The sequence below is a fragment of the Fundulus heteroclitus genome, chromosome 2 (assembly GCF_011125445.2).
Source record: "Fundulus heteroclitus isolate FHET01 chromosome 2, MU-UCD_Fhet_4.1, whole genome shotgun sequence".
Classification (NCBI taxonomy): Eukaryota; Metazoa; Chordata; class Actinopteri; order Cyprinodontiformes; family Fundulidae; genus Fundulus; species Fundulus heteroclitus.
Window position 1 is genome coordinate 13,820,175 of NC_046362.1, and position 19,465 is coordinate 13,839,639.

Below are 19,465 nucleotides of genomic sequence, written 5' to 3' on the forward strand. Positions count from 1 at the left end.
CAAATGATTAAACTGTAAATTAGAGGAGGGATAAGTTTTTTTTTTTTTTTACGATGCAGAACGCATTAGAAAGCACAGGGCATTACACTTTATTGATTCCGCATTTTGCCCGTCTCAATGCCATAAATCAATATGGAGAAAAACCCTATTTTTACTTGTATGTGCCTTGTAAGGTATTTGTTTCTGTCGGACCATTTATTGATCGATGGCTTTTATTTTTTGCTGGTAATTAAGACTCCAAATGTATTTAAAAAGGTGTAAAAGAAACTCTGTCCAGTTACGGAACATATTAAAACGGTTACTTCAAAGCACAGGAAATATTACCAACAAAAGCATTAAACACATTGATTTCCACACCAGATGTTCAGTTTAAACAAATTGATTTCCACAGCAGATGTTCAGTTTGTATTTGAGCTTAAAACTGACAAGAAATAACCAAAATGTGTGATTTTAGTGTCAGTAAAACCGAGCTGCATGTGCCTCAGACCAGTAAATGAGCAGCAAGGGTCTGCCGTCGCTGTTCCAGAGGGAACTGAGAACGGTCCAGAAGCCAAAGTCCAGTTTGGGGTCTTATCTTCACAACTTGAAACTTGTCCTGTTTATGCTGTATGTCAAGTATTCATCATTGCCATGTTTTCATTATTGCTTTTGCTTTTTAATTAAACATCTTTGGAGATATATTCATCCTTAATAAAGTGCAGCTGTGTTTTAGGGTCTTATCTTCACAACTTGAAACTTGTCCTGTTTATGCTGTATGTCAAGTATTCATCATTGCCATGTTTTCATTATTCCTTTTGCTTTTTAATTAAACATTTTTGGAGATATATTCATCCTTAATAAAGTGCAGCTGTGTTTTATACACAACAAATATGTTTACTGTAGTGCTGTTTTATTTTTTGGGGGAAAAAAATCATTTGACACCATTTCTCATGTTTCTAATACTAATTATATTAAAAAAATCATAACAAAAGACATATCACAGAAGTGTAAATTTGGCCCTTATGTTCCCGTCTATACAGTGAAGTAAAAGATTAAACATCATTTCCAGCTTCAGAGTGTAGTAAAAAAAAATCCCAAATTTCCCTTTGTTTTAGTTGATTTGAAAAACAAAGTTAGCAAAATAAAGATGGATGGGTAAGACATTGTTACTCCTCCAGCAGAAGTGCAGCGCCGCCGCCCGGCTTCGTCACAAACAAGCTTTGTTTCTCCATTGCTGCTCTGTGCGGGTCGGGCGTGTAGTAGGCGTCTCTGACGGCTTGTAAGAAGGACTCGGCCTTCCCGCTGGGAACCATGGAGACAGCACAGCCTCCCCAGCCAGCTCCTGTCAACCTGGAGCCCACGGCGCCTGATTTCCTGCAACCAGAAGAAACGATGGAGGAGTCAGAGTCACGGCGAGGCGCTTAAACATCAGCTTTCAGCGGCAATAATCTTCAGGGAAAATTTCCAATAAATAAAGAGAGAAGTACTGAAGTATCAGAGCTATTTTCCTGCATTGGTAAAAGCTGAAATCAATAGCTTGAGTAGAGGGTGTGGGAGAGGTAATTGATCATGCCTATATACTCTTATATACCTATAAAACACAAAGCATACAAGAAGCAGTAACAAGAAAAATGTACATTTAAAATTTTTGTAAAAGTAATTAGCTAAACACGTACAGCTCAGTAAACTACAATTTGTTATTACAAGGTTTTACGTATTTTTTGTAGATTAATTCAAAAAGAAAAACTCAGAATTACACAGAGATAAATTTACATTTGTGGCCACATGGTGGCACTAGATGTAAACAAATCCATCTCAGGCGGTTCTAGATGTAGTCTCTCTTTCCAAAAGATAAATTACAGATACAGTTTTGGTAAATCTAAAGTTTGTTATATCCTCATAATCTTAAACGACACACAGAAACTATTTATGAGAATGCTGATGAGCATTTCCGACGGCATATAAGGTGACAATATTAATGATGTAAAACAAGCGGAGCATCAATGGTCTGGCTCGCCCCCAAATCTTGTTAAAAGCTATTTAGTTTTCTCCCTACCGACAGTCTAAATATCTTATCAGCACCAGCTGAGTGGCATCATTTTAAAGGAATCACAAACAACAGGTTAATAATAACATAATTATGAATGCAATCTAAAAACTTTTCAAACAACATTTTGTATTCAGTAAGAACGCCGAAACACGACTGAGAGTCTGTCTAGATTTGACTTGATGAGTAATTACAGCCTCTCAGCTAGCAATTTTATTTTTAATCAAGCACGACAATGACAAAAATCGTTGTTTTTTTTTGTGTTGCTTTACTCACAGACAGATGTCCACCAGCTGGTCCAGTTCTGGACAGCTGCACTCGTACAGGTCTCTGCAGCTGGCGTGGCTCTGGTTCATCAGCTCTCCGAGCAGCTTTATGGATTCATCAGAACCGCCGTCGCACACGCTCTTAAACCTCATCACGCGCGCAGCTTCACCGTACACATGCTTGGCTCGCTGGTGAAGCTTGAAGTGCGTCACTGGGCGAGAGGAGAAGGGGCAAAGACTTGAACATTGGAAGTTTTAAAATGTCTGTGACTTCGGCAAAACCAGTCTTAGGACGCTGACATATATTTTGCCAAATACTGCAACAAAAAGAAAGAAGAAGTTCAAATATCATCTGTATTTCAGCAACTGAAGCATTGTTATAATGAAAACAAATCTGGATAAATAAAGATAAATGACTGGCAAAAAAAAGCTTGTCTGATTAGCATCAACAGTGGGGAAACATAAGTATCTCATTCCCTGCTGACAGAATATCAATTGAAAAAAACTCATTTAAAAAATAAATGCAGGTCACTGACTGAAATAAGTATTTGATCCATCATGTTTTGATGGGGCAGAAACCTTTGCTGGCAAGAACAGCACAAAGACATTTTCTGGAGCTCACCAAGTTTCCACACATCCCAGGAGGGATCTTGACCTTCTCCTTTTAACAGAAACTCTCTAAACCCTGCCGGTTTCCTGGCTGCTGCCTTGCAGCTTGACGTTTCAGCTCCTTCTACAGATTTTCTGTAGGATTGGGGTCTGGAGACTGATCAGGTGACTCCCTGGCTTCAGTGTTTTTATTTGCCCACTCCTTTGTCTTCGGGTATTGGCATGCTTGAGTCATCTTCAGCGTTCTCCTGCTCAGTTTGGCCCCATTCATTGGCCTTAAAATGAGGACAGGTCGATCTGTACCCCTAGATGTGAAAAACAGCCCCAAGCATGACGTGTCCACCTTTGTGTTTGGTAGAAGAAATTACTTCTTTGGGTTATGTATTTCTCTTCCTCCAAAACTTGGCTGGTTTATGCCAAAGAGATTGATTTTGGTCTCATTTGGTCAAATAACTTTCTTGTAACCCTTCTCTGGTTCATGTAGATGTTCACTAGGGGAACAGAAGGACCTGAGATGTGTCTTTAAGAGCAGGGGGGATGCAAGCGGTCACCAGTGGTGTTTTTGGTGACTGTGGTCCATCTGTCATCAGAGCGGTCTAACTGCAGTGGTGGAGAGGTTGGAAATGAAGAAACTGAGACTGTGGACTGGTGTTTATATACAAGTTACAGTAAGAAGTATGTATAAATGATATATTGATTCATTTCTGAGCAAGATGGGCACTTTACTAATCTGCTGGTCAAAGGAGATCAAACACCTATATCTGAGATTTGACTGGATCAGGTGGTAAACGTGACTCCAGAATGGACCGCGCCGTTCGGTTACCCACCATGCTGAGTGTTGGCGCTCAGCAGCTCCGCGCACAACTTCTCCGAGGTGATGCCCAGCACTTTACAGATCTCCTCACGGCCGTATGGCTCAGGATGCAACACCTCGTCCACCAGGACCAACATGTCCTCCAGGGAGGCCTTCAGCGCCGCCTGAACCTGACAGAGCTTCAACAAGCCGCTTGGATCCAGACCTCGTGCCTGCGCCAACATCTGAAGGCCAGACAGGGGGACGCTGCGTGTTATCCTTTAGAGTGTTCCTTTAATCAGTGAATTTACAGTCGTGCAACTATTAGGCCATCACTGCATTTGATTAAGTCTCAAACTGAACCAGAAATGCCACATCAAAAATGGATCGCAATGTTTTCCTTAGCTTATATAAATAAAACTAATCAAGCGCAGAGCTGTGGGCGCTCGACACCTTCGTTGCGATCCGGCACTCGACCACGCGGATGTTGTAGTGAGAAGAAGCAGCTTTGTTCATCTCGACGCAGCAGTTGGAGATGACGAACACGGCCCCGTCTGGCAGCTTGACGTCGGTGGCCTTCAGAGGCTGGAACTCTATCAGCTTTGCCTAATAAGCAGTTGAAATTGTGATGTCTGTTCCTTTAATAAACACTTGAATATAGAGATTTACAGTAATATGTGATGTGATTTTAAGGGGGGGGGGGGGGTTTCATACAGTTCCTTCCTCTGCCAGGAATGAAATGGACTGGTCCATGCCTCCTGACTCGGTCCCGATGTAGCACTCGCTTTTGGCACATATCTCAGCTAGAGCCACCTGGAGGACGGATTATGGAGAAAAATTTAGAGCAACAAACACCCATGAAATCTCCACAAAATGTCAAATGCTCCTTTACATTGAGGAGAAGCAAGGTAAACACATTAAAAGGTTGTCATTATTGCATGCGTCGTCTTGTTGGCTATTCTACCCCAGTTTAAGGACTCAACCTGAAAATATTCATGGTGGCCTCAACATTATGGTACAGATTTGCACCAGCAAACCAACTTTTATGGACTTTATTGGGATTATATGGGATAAAATATCACAATTTAATGTATAATTGTGAAGATGAAGGAAAATTATGCATACTTTTTAGTTTCCGTTACACATGTACATCTGAAAGGATTAGTGGGCCTTTGTATTCACCCCCCGTTTACTCTGATGCCCCATAAATAAGATCAAGTGCAACCAATTACCCATCTAGTAAAGTCCACCTGGGCTTCATTTAGGTTCTGTATAACTAGAGCTGTTCTGAAAAAAAGAAATAAAAATAGGGGTTTGTTTCCACAATGAAACCTACTGGTGGCTAAATGCAGCGTGATCTAGAAAGAAAACCAGCTGCAAAAGATTTTACAGCAAGAGCTACAACGGAGGGATGAAGATCAAGGCATGTGCTTTGGTTAGAATGGCCTAGTCAAAGACCAGAGCAGAGAGTCTGAGGCAGACTTGAGATTTGTAATCCACAGATGTTCTCCATCAGTCTAACTGGGCTGCTGCTATGTTGCAATGAATAAGGAGCGAAATGTTCGCTCTTCAGATGTTTAAAGCGGGAGGACTTGTAGCTTGTGGAGGGTGACACAGAGGAGCTGAATACATGGGTACACTCATCAGATCAGTATTAACAAAAAGATTTTGAAAACCAGGTGCCTTTTTCCTTTGACTTCACAATTGGGCACAACTGGTGCTGTGCTGTACAAAAGACTGAAGTTTGCAATATTATTGAATGTGAAAAAGTCCAGGGGTAGAATTGGTTCTTTGCAAGTTACCGTATGTTGCTCAGTTAGAATTTGATTTAGATTTTTTTATACCTTAGAGAGAGACTTTTGGTTCGCCTCCATTGTTAAGAGGCCAGAACAGCAAACTAAGGCACTTGAACTGGACAGACCGGAGCTGGGAGGAACGGTTCCGTCCACAACACAGGACATCCCGGCCAAACGAGAGATCCCAAACTTCTCCTGCACGAAAAGGAAAGCCAACTTACAATACCGGGGGATATTAAAATATTAAAAGAACGTTTCATTTCACCGCTACGCAAACACATGTGCACCTCTGCCAGCACATCTTACCTGGATGCCTTTGACTCCACAGAGGAAATAATAATACCACTTTGGGTTTTTTCTGTCTATGACGATTTCCTCCGAGCACGGCACTTTAAAATCCCTGCAAAGCAGCAGACAAAAAGCCTTTGGGACAACGTATAGTAGAACCACACTGGTATTTTAAAACCCTTAAAGAGGTTTTTCCAAGTAAATTAAAAGTACACTAATTAATGCCATTTACTGGTACTGAGGATTTGTGTTCGCCATCTGAATCATCCCAGAGTTGTTCACAGACACGGCAGTCAGGATACTCTGCTCGATAGCCATGGGCAGGACTGAGTAGCCACAGTAGTCAATGTGCTCGCCTGGTGAATGAGACAAATACAGCAAAGAAATATTTAAGACAATTACATTTCATTACATTTCTACTGTTTTTTGCATTTGTGGTTCCACATTTTAGGTCCTCAAGTTCTATAATAGTAGTAATACTTCAACCCCTAAACTCTGATTAGTTCTCCAAAAATATTTAACCATTTATTCAGTTACTTCAAGGTTTGAACGTTTTCATTTTCCAATGATAATTCCAGATCAAATCCACAGTGCAACCACCGGCCATTAGAAGTCAAAAGAGAGTCCACCTGTGTGTGATTTTATCTCTTCTGTTTCTGTGAAGGCCTGTTAGAGAGTATAGCTGGATTATAGTTCAATAACAATATATAATCGATCGATAGACGCAAATCGGTGATAGAAAAAAAAGGGTCAGTAAAAAGTTCAATAGAATAACAGTTTTCCTTTCTTTTGCATTCTAGCCTAACATGTGGATTAATACTACAGTCATTACATCCTCCAACCAATCACAAACACAGACCCAGGAACCAAGCTCCGCCCCCTTCAAAGAGTTCAGAAAGCACGCGTTCTTTTTTCTTTTTTAAAATCTTGCCGTTTTGGTCAAAAGTTGGTTGAACAAAGGGTTGAGTTTGTATTCAGTGTTTGTGTGTTCTCTATCTAAAATATGTCATTAAGCAACAGCGAAAAAAAAAAAAGGGTCAGGGCTGCACTTAAAATATATGTAATGAATTTGTTGACAATTATCGATATGGATCAATATGATTTCTATATCATCAATATATTTCGTCGTTTTCTATATCGTCCAGCCCTACTAGAGAGTGCTACTTAACAACCATCGTGAAGACCCAGGAGACGCAGCAGATGAGTCATGGAGACGGGTGTGAAGTTTAAAGCACAGTTAAGGTATAAAACAATATCCGAGCCCTGAATGTCTGACAGAGCGGGATACTGCAAGATTGTAAACCTGATCAGGTCGAGCAGAGACAGCATTAATCAATTCAATTCAATTTTATTTATATAGCGCCAATTCATGAAACATGTCATCTCGAGGCACTTTACAAAGTCAAAATCAATCATAATAATAATAATAATAATAATTGAACTTTATTGATCTCACAATGGAGAAATTCACTTCTGCATCTTAACCCATTCCCTTGGGGAGCAGTGGGCTGCCACTGTGTGGCGCCTGGGGAGCAATTGGGGGTTAAGGGTCTTGCTCAGGGACCCAGAATGGCAGCTTGTGGGAGTTGAACTCAGAACCTCTGGGACCAAAGCTCTGTGCCCTAACCACTAGGCCACCACTATTATACAGATTGGTCAAATATTTCCCATATAAGGGAACCAATCAGACAAAGAGGCAACAGTTGTGAACTCAACAAATCTGACCACTGTGGAAGAGGGGCATGCAGAAAGCCACTGTGGAGAGGAAGTCAACAAGAACCCCTGTTTGCATTTTGCCATGTAGGGCAACATCAAGCACATGGAGGAAGATGCTCTGCTCAGATTAGATAAAAAAGGAGCTGTTGCTTTTTTTTTTTAGCCTACATGCAAAACACTACATTTGGTGGAAAAGCAACACTCCGCATAATCCTGAACACACCGTCTCCACAGCGACATGCGGTGGCTGCACCGCACATGTGGAGCTCCTTTGAGCAGGGACAGGGGACGCTTGTTAGAGTTGATGGGAAGATGAGCGGAGCTGAACACGCCCCCGATTCCTGAACAACAGGGAGCGGAGCTTAACCTTCTAGCAGGACAATGGCCCTAAGCATACAGCCGGGGCTACAGAGGAACAGGTTCAAAGCTCAGTGTACGGCAAACAAATTGCAGTGTGGCATGTGTGAAGCTCAAAGACAAGCAGCAATTGCAGTGAAAAGTGGTTCTACACAGTAGGAGTGGGTGAGATGTGGTACTATTGGGATCATGATCAAAGTTTGTTTGCAGCTTCTTAGCAGACTTTATTTTTTAGGTAACTGCAAGCAATTCAAGGCCCATAAACACAAATAGTGCTCTTAACCTCCTCAGACCTGGCACATTCCTTTGTGTCCTTTATAGTGAACATTGTGTTCACCTTTATCTTCGCTTACTATTTTGGACTACCCTATCAAACCACACAGCAATGTTCTGAGGACTTTCTGCCCTTTCCAGTGTTGTGTCATGTGATAGGTTTATGTGCCGGGAGTTCTCCTTTACTCCCCCTGAATCAAAATGGCCGAAGTAAGTCAAATATTCTACATCAGTTTCTATTGTTGCCATGATAAGTATATATTATCTTGTTAATTAGCATGTCAATGTTTAATGATTTCTCTTTTGAAATAGCAGTCTTAACTGTTTTAATTGTCTTTTGTAGTGGACACCAGGGCAACTTCAGGACAAAAGTGAAGCAGAAAGGGTTCTATAGAAGACAGCAGAAGGAGAACTGTGAGACGGGGAGAAGGAGGAGGACGAGGATCAGCCTGTGATAGGAGCAGGAGAAGAAGAAGATGGAGGAGATTATGATGGCATAGAGTGGGAGCCAGAGAGGGAGTAGGAAAGGATATGTAAAATCTCGGTTACTCCTGATAGATTGACTTTAATTGATTTTATTACTTTCTTCCATAACAGATTCACACCTGCGCCACCTGGGCTTCCTGCTGACGAAGACGACCCTAAAATCCGTAAATGCTGGAGTCCAAGCCGATACTTTTCACAAGCACATCCATAGCAGAATCTTTGAAGATTTGGCAAAGAAGATTTTTTTTATCAAATGTAATGTTTTCTTAGGTTAATGTCATTCTAAAACCAGAGGGTGTTCATTTTCTTTTATTTATGTTGTAACTTTAGACTTAGTTCATCCTGTTGTCCACTACAGTAGACATGCAAGGAAATTTTAATTAAAAAAATATATTGTTTGGTGTTATTTGAAGCTTAAACAAGTAGGAAATCCCATAAAAAAATTGGAAGATGCTTTTTTTTCTTTGGTTCTCAAGGGGAAGACATGCATTTTAAAGAGGCTTCACCAGGACAGAAGTGTGATTTTTATTACCAAACTGCACACATTAACGGCATTTATTCGTACTGTTTGATTTACTGATAATCTTAAGGAACCAACAGTGGAGAAAATGACAAAACTAACAATGCTGGCAGCATTGGCAGTTTGTGGGCTTTTCATATATCGTTTATTGTTGTCAAGATAAATTCGAACTTTCATCACAAGATATTTTTCACAATAATGATAACCGATACGATAAATGCCAACCCCTACTACAAAGTATTGGTTGCATGCAGAGCCGGACAGTAACGGAGTACATTTACTTGAGTACAGTACTTAAGTACAATTTTGAGGGATCTGTACTTTACTCGAGTATAATTTTTGGGGAGTACTCATGACTTTACTCAAGTACATCTGAGAGGTAAATATTGTACTCTTTACTCCGCTACATTTCTATCCATAACTGTGAGTAAAAAAAAAAAATCTTCTAAAAAAATAAAATAAAATAAAAAAAATCTCGGAAACCTTTAATTTGTTGTTTCCCTCTCAAACGTGATTGGATTGTGCAGGCGGCAAGGCGCCACTGATTGGGACAGCCCATCAGCAATCCCATTCAGCTTTCCGCCGAAATCAACTCCATGGTCAGATTTATTAGACAAGAGACGAACAATGGATGAAGACGCAGCAGTTCCATCCCGGGAATGTGTCAACCCGTGGCCCCACCTCGCCCGACTATTTCAATTTTCGGAACAATTGAATGATAGTTTTCACTTCAAGTGTTTGCTGTGTTTATCCAAACAGAACTTCATCACTGCCTACAAAAATTAAGCCGAGCATTTGGTTTGATGTTCTTTAGTATGCGGTGTGTTTAACACAGTCAGGTTCAAATGTGGGTGCAAAAAAAACATTCAAACTCTAGCAGAGGTTTGTCAGAGTGTTGCCATTGTGCTACTGCCTTGTGAGAAATGTTAAATAAAGCAACATGGTAAAAAGATTAAATGACTTGGTTTTACTTTCAATTCCTTTTACATTCTCCAAGGTATTAACATTAACATTTTTCATAACTCGATGTGTAGGACATTTCTGTACAAAAATGTAAGCACTGTGGCAGTAGTAATGCAATATTTAGAAAATGTACTCTTGATACTCAAGTACTTTTAAAAACAAGTACTTCAGTACTTTTACTTAAGTAGACATCTGACTGCAGTACTTTTACTTGTACTTGAGTAAAATTTAGCAAGGGGTATCTGTACTTTTACTCAAGTAATGAAGCTCTGTACTCTGTCCACCTCTGGTTGCATGTCAGAGATCTAATATTTTCATTTGGAAACAAACTTTAAAGAGACATCCATATCCTTGTCCTACTTTACTTTAGGTCTGTCAAATTAAAATCCAATGAAATTATAATAAAGTTTGTGATTAAAAAATGTAAAAAGAATACTTTCATAAAGCCCCACAGCGAACCATACACTCCCTAGAGGACCTTCATGGGACAATGTGCAACTAATTTGGCTTTTAATCATATTAAATGTGGTCTGGTGGGTTTAGACTAACAGACTTTAGTGAAACACAACCATCTGAATACGAAAATGAAATAAAAAATAATAACAATGTAAAAGTAAAAACACTTTAAGATGTCTAATGCTTTATGTTTCTAAAATAATGGATTATTTTATTTTGTATTTAATTACCTATTAGGTTTACCCTTCCAGGTGCACGTGCATAGAAGAGAGGAGATTCTCCAAACTTTGCTTCAAAGTGACATTTCAAGTTTTTCAGCCTGTGCATGAGAAGAATAAGAACTGGTCAACAGGAGATGAAGTGCAGATTTCAACCGCGGCCAATCAGCACCTGCCGCTGCTTCTCACCTTTCATTAGACGTGATCTCGATCTTCAGTCTGGGTGGATTAGAGGCCATGTTTACCCGCGTCCGAGATTATTTGGCTTTAAATCGGTTTCTGATCGAAGAACTCACACAGCCCGACTGCTGTCAGCTGACAGTCCTCCACAGCAATCCCGGATATGAAACCACCGACCTCCGGTCAGCTGAGGCACAATGTGGCTGCCGTGTGTTGAGTGGGATCTGACTCGAGATCAGCTACAGAGGCAAGACGCGGAAACCGGAGAGCCACAAACTATTGTCCTACACTGGCCACCGTAGAAAGCGAAGCCCACTCGCGTTGAACACACTGATCTCTATTTGTGGTTGAACGTGTCTGTATAGTTTTATTAATAATCTACAGTCCGAAACACTTACTGATTGCACAGTGAATTATATATATATATATATATATATATATATATATATATATATATATATATATATATATATATATACATTATTTTATTTTTTATTGGTTTGTATATATTTTTGTAGCCCAGTAAGAATTAAAGGTCCACTGATCCATTCTGCTGTTGTGGATGATTTAAGTCAAAACAGACAGCTAATATAAAAGAAGAGGAGAAAAACTTCCATTCCATTCTTTTATTGAATCAAGTAGATAACATGAGGATTAATAATATTCCAATATTCCAATTATCACATTATTACAAAAGTTTCAAAGTTCTAACAACATCGTAACAGGAACAACATGATCATATCTAGTACAAACATGAAACCTATACTGTATTACGTTTTAACAAGCAAAAAATTTTAAAATATTATAGAGATTTTTGTAGCACATGAAAAGTTTTATAATCTCAGCATTATGTATATTGTAATAACAGTTGTCAGTGCGAACAGAGAGGGACTGTGATGCTGCACGTCCTTGCAACCGCCTGCTTGGAGCAGCTCAGTGTCTCCAGCTCAGTGTCACGGTTCGATGTGACCATCGTTTCTTGCCGGGCAGATTATTGTGCGACACCACGTAAGATCGTAAAAATGGATCTTTTGACGGACCTGTCCGGCAGACGTCAGCTTCGAGTCCGCCCTCGAGTATGTGTGGACCTCCGTGGAGTGAAGTACTCTCGAGTATGTGGGGCCTTTCCTCAAAAAGTGACTTAGGCGTTGCTTACCTACAGTTCCGGAAAAATTGTCCAGTCTACCTTTAAATTACTACTTAAATAGCGCCATTTAGCCGTGTTGCATGGCGGAGCAGCATCAGCGTCTCAACCAAAACTAACTGATGTGCCTGGAAGGGGAGGATGTAATGACAGAAAAGCGGAGGGCATTACACACAAAAAATACAACATGACTCAATGTAGATTGATAGTGAGGCTTTTCGTGTGGATTATAAGTGTTTTACATATTTTATTCTATTCATCTTATTTGTTTCTGTTCTACAACCTAATAGGTTCCTGTTTTGCTGTATTTTCTAAATATGCCTAAGTTTAATAATGTGTGAGAAAACCACACTTTTTTTATTCAGTCAGTGTTTAATACAGGTGGCACAATACATTTTTAAATATAATGATGTGCCTCTTCTGTGAAGCACTTTGTATTGCATTTGGCTGTATGAAAGGTGATCCAGAAGCAGTTTGACTGATTGATTAATCAATACTTTGTTGCACATGGAGAGGGTATGAAATATGTTTTACCTCATCTTCTCGTCAAATGTAAGTGACAATGTGATTTATTCTTGACAGATAGCGCCTACACCTCTTCAGTTTAATTTTTCTATACCAAACATGTCACAATTAAAATATAACCGCAGTAAAAAGGAACGTGTCCAAAAAGAAAATAATTCCAGCTTAATGGGCAGCAGTGAAAATAAACGCAAATAGTACACAACTAGTAACTGCTTCAACTAAAAGCCAAACTGAATCACCGTGTCTTTTGTTTTCTTTTTTTTTTTAAATCAGAGCATCACAAAATCTAAAAATGACAATAATCATGACAATATTGTACAAACATGGAAGAGATTAGCACCATGACGTTTTGTTATAAAAGGTATATTTTTTGGCACACGTTTTCGTGCAGCTATTGGTTTTTTAAATCAAATATTCCTCCAATATTATTATTATGTTATTTTATCCATCTATCTTGGTTACTACTGAATCAGTAATAATTTGGAGTAAACTATCAAGCTCATAAACTGTAGCGAGTACCAAGAACTACTCTACCCAGAATTCTATCAAAGGTGTTACCATGGAAACGTTGCTAACCTGGTTTGGTTCCGGTCCGGAGAAAGAAACGAAAGCCCAAACATTTATAACATGTCCGTTCAACTAAGTGTAGGGGATACGAATGAATAAATCGGTGAAATAGTATTTATTCTGCTTATTCTTGATGCTGCATACACTTGTTGAGCAGTTTTTCTTTGTTCCTGTTGTGTACACGATCCGCGCGAGTCTGGCGCTGCTAAAGCGCGCGAGTTTTCAAAGTGGGCGAGTCAACGGTACGAGGATGTTCAACAGGCTAGTTAGCTAGCTAACCAGAGTTAGCATTGCAACTTACAGAGTTTACTGCCTGGGAAAACGCTCGTAAAGTGGCGTTAAACTCCGTACTGGCTGCGTTTAGGAGAAACAACCCGGATGTAAAGGTTTTTCCACGCACTTGTTTATTTAAAAAGGAAACAAACAGTTCAGTTTCGTCGCAGCTTTTTCATGTAAACAGTAGCATGGGTAGCATCCAGCGGTCAAAGGCAGCGTTGCTTGGATGAGCTACTAAAAGAAACTTTTTCCGGTGTTCCAGTCGGTAAGTCATAAATGAGCACATCTGTTTGTAACAACAAAAAAACTGATTTACATGCATTTGAGGTTAGCTTTATACGTGACTGTACTGTCCCTGGATACGTGAACAGAGTACCAAGCTGACCAGACTGTTTACTCTCTTTCCCCAGCAGGCAGTGCAACATGTCGATTGATTTTGACAGCGCTGCTCTTCAGACTCAGCATGATGAAGACGAATACGACCAAGAAGACTACGCGAGAGAGCAAGAGGTGCAAAACTCACCCTGTCACAGTGTTTCAGCTATTTGCTGAAACGTGTTTCAAGCCATGATTTTTACACCTGAACCTAAATATAAACACAGCATTACACCTGATTATTTTTAATGTACCTGCCATTCATTGGCACTATACCTTTCCTGTTTTAGGTCACTTGGTATTTCCAAAATAGTCTCCATGTCATAATTCTATAAAATGAGATATGTAATTTTTTCAGAGCATGAACTCTTACCTTCGTCAAAGTCAGGTACCTACATAAAATGAAATTACTATGTATTTAAGCGATTTGGGAAAACTCAGATAATGATGTGAATTAACTATGTTTGGTTAATTCACAACAAGAGGTAACTGGAAGTAAACTGCGCAACATTAGAAAATCTTGCGACGGCAATAAAAATGGTAAATATTGTGATGATGGTATCAAGTGATATGTGCCTATTTTATCCTTTCCTAATTTTTTCATCTGTGCTTGCATGACCACGTTACGTTTAGCATTGTAGGCAATCCATTGGTGTCCTGTGTGAGCATCTGGCAAAAGTTGCTGTCCAACAGCCTAAATATTACATTGGCATGAAAAATTCAAGTTAATAACACTTAAAACATATTAGCCAACAATTGGTGCACCTCAAACATTCTTTTGCAATATGAATATTGCACAGACTGGTATTGTGATAATGATATAGTCACGGTATATTGTGCAGCCCTAACTGGAAGCCATCAAACACTCTCCCTCTGTGTAACATTGTGGAAAAACCAAAAGATCAGGAAGAGAACCGTTCCTCTGTTCATTCAGGAATGAAATGGGTTCTCTGTTTCAGAGATATTGTGGGCAATGTGTTTATCAGTCTCCTGTGGTCTGATGAAACTAAAATGAAAGTGTTTAGCCATGGTGACCATCATTACATTCGGAGGAATTGGGGAGATACTTGCAAGGCTCACAACAGCGCCATTCTCAGAGTGAAGTACGGGTTTGGTGGTGTCATTGTTTTGGGCAGGTGTGCTTCCCAAAATAGTTGCACAATATATGGAAAAGACAATATGTGGAAATATTAAAGCAATATTTCAAGATACCAGTCAGGAAGTTGAAGCCTGGGCCACAAATCGGTCTTCCTGTTGGACACTGATCCTAAGCATACAGCCAAACTAGCTAGAAAGTAGCGGAAGAATCGAAAAGTATTGGAGTAGCCTGTACAAAGCCCTTATCTCAGTCCTATAGAAAAACATTGCTAGATGTGAAAAGGTTTTAGAAAAGCAACCTGACTCGGTTACACAAGCTCTGTCAGGAGGAATCGATAAAAACTCCAGCAAACCGATATAAGAAGCTCGTGAAAGGACAACCACAAAATCTGACCTAGTTCTAGTTTATTGTAGAAGAATAGTATTTGCCAATTTCACTAAATACTAAAGAGTAGTATGTAAACGTCTGAAGTCAAAATATCTCTATATAGAGCAAGTCACATTCATCCATCCATCCATTTTCCAAACCGCTTCTCCCTGATGGGGTCGCGGGGGGTGCTGGTGCCTATCTCCAGCGTTCACTGGGCGAGAGGCGGGGTACACCCTGGACAGGTCACCAGTCTATCGCAGGGCAACACAGAGAGACAAACAGGACAAACAACCATTCACACACACACTCACACCTAAGGACAATTTGGAGAAGCCAATTAACCTAACAGTCATGTTTTTGGTCTGTGGGAGGAAGCCGGAGTACCCGGAGAGAACCCACGCATGCACAGGGAGAACATGCAAACTCCATGCAGAAAGACCCAGGGGTGTACTCGAACCCAGGACCTTCTTGCTGCAAGGCAACAGCGCTACCCACTGCGCCACTGTGCAGCCCTCAAGTCACATTAAATCAAAATATTATTGAAAATGTAATTTATTTCCGTAACTTAAATAACTAAGTGAAGTTCTTAATTATTCACAGACTGAAGTTTTTAAGCCTTTTTAGTTAACGATGATTTTCCACTTACAGCTAATCAGAAAATGTCATTCAAGATTAGAATATTGCATCAGCCCCAAGAAAGATAATCTTTAATAAAGAAAGGGGGCTTAATGAAAAGTATGCTTCGTACCTGCTTCCAAAGGGTCCTTTTAAACTGATAAATGATCCACTTGGCAGGCATATTATACTTTATAAATATGATTTTGTGTAAAAAAAAAAAAAAAAAAAAAAAAAAAAAAGGCAATCTTCATTCTGGACATTAACAACTTAACTGACCTGAAACAGAAGAGGTTTAGTCTTGTTTAATGTGATACAGTAAAGATTAGACTTTATCTTTTTATGACTGACATGTAAATGTCTGGTTTCTACTTTACATGGACTGATAATGATTTGCGTGCATTGGAATATAACTTAAACGTTAATTTACTGCGGTGTTCTTAAAACAGAAAAGTCTGTGTACTGTGATGTACTTCCATCTACCTAACAGTAAATTCACTCCACACGTGGTTAGAGCTCGTTTTGCATGAATATCTGCGTCCGTGCGGCCCCAGCCAATCATGAGGTGGCGTGGCTGAGGTGTTGAGTAAAGCCCAGGTTGGCTTTCAGCTCGTCTGCATTGTATAGGCTCTGCTGTGGTCGTCTTTACTGCCGATGGCACCTTTGACGGTGTGGGCAGGTGTGTTTTGTTTGGAGCCGTGGTTGGACAACCTTTACGGCGGCTGGGAGAAATCTCTACAGTAGCTCCCCTCCGTGTCACCGTCACTGAGAGCTGTCACATCACTGTTTATGAAAACCATTCAGCCTCACCACACAACACTTGCCTGCTTTTCATCCGGCCGTGCGATAAATCTGTCATGTTCTTGTTTGCTGTTTGAACAGCGTTGCTTCCAGGAGCAACGAAGTGGGCGTAGTCTGGGTTTCAAAAATCTCAGCCGCCCTGTCACAGGTCCACCTCCACTCCCACAGTGTGTGTGGGAGCTATTATTGGCTCGGCGCAAAAAGGCCTCCTCCCAGGTGTGTCGTGCTGAAACTAGCTCTGCCCTGTGGCCTCCCTACTTTCTCAGGTTTGCTTCCACTCTTGATCCAGTTTTAGCCTGAGTGACGAGGGAATAAATGTTGCTGAGCTGCTGACCAATGGGCTGCTAAAAAAAACAAACATTTTTTCCCCCATCTTAGTTGAGCTTTTTATTTTTTAATATATTCACGGTAACCTACTTATTGCACACAGGCTGGTCAAGTGGAACGGGCTGGCTGCCAGTAACTGGAATGTTTCTGCCCCAGTAAACCCTGCTATATGTTGTTGTTTTTGTTTTTTTTGTTGAACAATGGAGGGCTCTGGGAGCGAAACGCAGCGCTGTCACAGGGAGCCGACGACATGCCACGCACGCTTTGAATGTTTCACGTTGGAGGTCATCCCTGCAGACCAAATAGGCGACGGGGGCGCCTACCTCGCAGCTTTACGCATAGAATCAGAGGATTTTTGTTAAATGTGTCATTGTGTTGCGATGGGTCCGTCGGTCGTGGACACGGTGGAGGATCTGAGGAATATCCATCGGTCCTTGTGGGAAGTAAGTCCAGCAGGCTCTGCTTGTTTTGTTGAGCGCACATGGCAGGCTGAACTGGAGAGCCTGTTCAGTCTTTTACCGATGCAACATTTGCTCTGCTGATATTTTGTTAAAAGTATGGCCGGGGCATTATATTAGTCAGTTTCAAATGGCGCTTTATTCAAAAAGGTTCCCTGTTGATTGATGTAAAATTGGACTCATTGTGGGAGCATGAGTCAGAGTTTGTTGAACGATAATCGCTCCAAAACAAATTACTTTTAGTTTCACCTCAGAATCTTCATAAAGCTGAAGTAGCAACAGTTTTTTCACTTTAATGTTTTTCTGATTACTTCCCCCTCCTTTTTCCTGCTTCTCCTGTCGTCATTGATCGGCTCTCTCCGTGTTATTTCTTTACTCTGTGTTGCTTTATAACTTTGTTGCTGAGCGACCGGGGTGACTAATTTCCATGTCTCACGTCTCTGCAGTTGCACAAGCTGCTCACAGACCTACCGGATGACATGCTGGAGGACAGCCGAGACTCCTCCTCCCCGGAGCCGGAGTGCTCGGCCTACAGCCATAAAAGCACCGGCGACAGGTAACACGTGTCTCTGTTGACGCTTCGGTCTGATCTGGAGAACTTGAGGCGCGCCTCGCTTCAGAGAGAAGACGGTGATGTGTTTGTGCTTTCTCTCAGCCCGCAGTCCAAGTGGAACCAGGACTGGGCCGACCATGCACGGCCGACCTCTCACACACAGGTCGTCTTAGTTTGTGTTCGTATTCGATCATTGCTGTCCAAGATTCAAGCAGATGAGTAATGTTGTCACCTGTTGCTCTGAAGGCCCATGAAGTCGACTACGACCACGGCTCCCATGATGAGTACGCCTACCAGGACCGTCCTGCGCACGCTAACGGACATCTGAGTCGCCCTCGTAACCCGTTACCGGCTCACGCCTGGAACCAGGACCTTCACTTTGCTCAGGAAAGTCCAGCACACGCCAACATGGACTCAGACGTATATGCGGAGACCGGGGATTTCTCTGCCGACTTCGAGCCCAGGTTGCGCCCTGAAAGCACCAAAAACCATGTGGATTATAACGGAGACGGAGGCTACAGGAGCCAGCAGTGCCATGGCGACCACGGCGCCAGAAACCATTTCCAAGTAGGTGATCCGCTTCGACTTCGCAAACACATCAGCAGAGCTTGTGATGCCTTTTTATCTGAAATCAAAATTTCTAAGGAGGAAATTGGTGTTAAAACATTGAATGCATTTATTATATCTCCTGCCACCTGCATATGGTCTAAAGTTGCATATTTATTACCTTTTATTTTTGACAAGTTATTTTTAAACAATCGCTTTTAAACAGCTGTTGGTCTCGTTTCTCTCTTTTCTTTGTTTTTTCCCCCACTGCCGATGTCTCTGTAGAGTTGTGTGGAGGTGTATAAAACTTGTTGTACCACTGGGAAATAAAAAAAAAAGGTCGTAAGGCTTAACTTACCGCTTGTCAGTGGCTTCGCTCTGTCTGTTTCGACACTTGGATTTTATCACTTGAAACTGTAACATTTTCTCCTCCAACGTTCTGCTTTTCTTTGTTTTGATCTGCAGGCGTTAAACTCTGGAGCAGCCGACCACGGCGTTAATCAGTACACGGTTAATTACAACCCCCAGCATCCCGCCCATCAGCCCCACGCCGCACAGCACAACGATCAGTTCGAGCAGCTACAGAGGGAATTTTTTGATTCGACGCAACGTGAGTTTCCGGTTGTTTTAGCGCTGAATTGAAGTTTTAACGTTGTAATTGGTAACCAAAAAGTGAAATGCTGAGGATTGTGAAGCCTGACCAACTATTAGGCAGATTTTGACTTAATGCAAAACCTGTGCAGCCATATAGAGTTATAGAGTGAACTCTAAATTAAATTGTCCTGTAACATTATCTTAAAGTGTTAGTGTGGGTTTTGTATTAAAATGATGGAGATTAGAGGAAACTTTACTTGAATCAGGAT

The 19,465-nt window shown here is 41.0% G+C and overlaps 2 protein-coding genes across 6 annotated transcripts in view; one reads left to right on the plus strand and one right to left on the minus strand.

Moving 5' to 3' along the window:
• Nucleotides 1-19,465, plus strand: part of cep152 (centrosomal protein 152) — a 63,759-nt gene that overhangs the window by 32,523 nt on the left and 11,771 nt on the right. The window contains exons 1-6 of one of the 5 annotated variants that reach the window (XM_021307457.2): nt 13,494-13,724; nt 13,870-13,969; nt 17,950-18,059; nt 18,159-18,219; nt 18,303-18,623; nt 19,068-19,212. The exons of 2 other annotated variants lie outside the window; for them this stretch is intronic. In XM_021307457.2, coding sequence (XP_021163132.2) covers nt 13,883-13,969; nt 17,950-18,059; nt 18,159-18,219; nt 18,303-18,623; nt 19,068-19,212 — 724 coding nt within the window. In that variant the 5' untranslated portion in view covers nt 13,494-13,724; nt 13,870-13,882. Of the gene's footprint in view, nt 1-13,493; nt 13,725-13,869; nt 13,970-17,233; nt 17,489-17,949; nt 18,060-18,158; nt 18,220-18,302; nt 18,624-19,067; nt 19,213-19,465 lie in introns of those variants that run through there. 2 more of the 5 variants (XM_021307458.2, XM_021307459.2) reach the window with 2 other exon arrangements.
• LOC118566401 (N-acetylgalactosamine kinase-like) lies at nt 871-11,128 on the minus strand. Its single transcript, XM_036148415.1, has 10 exons — nt 10,957-11,128; nt 10,780-10,868; nt 6,011-6,134; nt 5,797-5,890; nt 5,539-5,685; nt 4,409-4,507; nt 4,148-4,300; nt 3,729-3,939; nt 2,303-2,504; nt 871-1,353 (listed from the first exon to the last, which is right to left on the minus strand). The coding sequence occupies exons 1-10, from the start codon at nt 11,004-11,006 to the stop codon at nt 1,146-1,148; spliced, it is 1,377 nt and encodes a 458-aa protein (XP_036004308.1). The 5' UTR covers nt 11,007-11,128; the 3' UTR covers nt 871-1,145.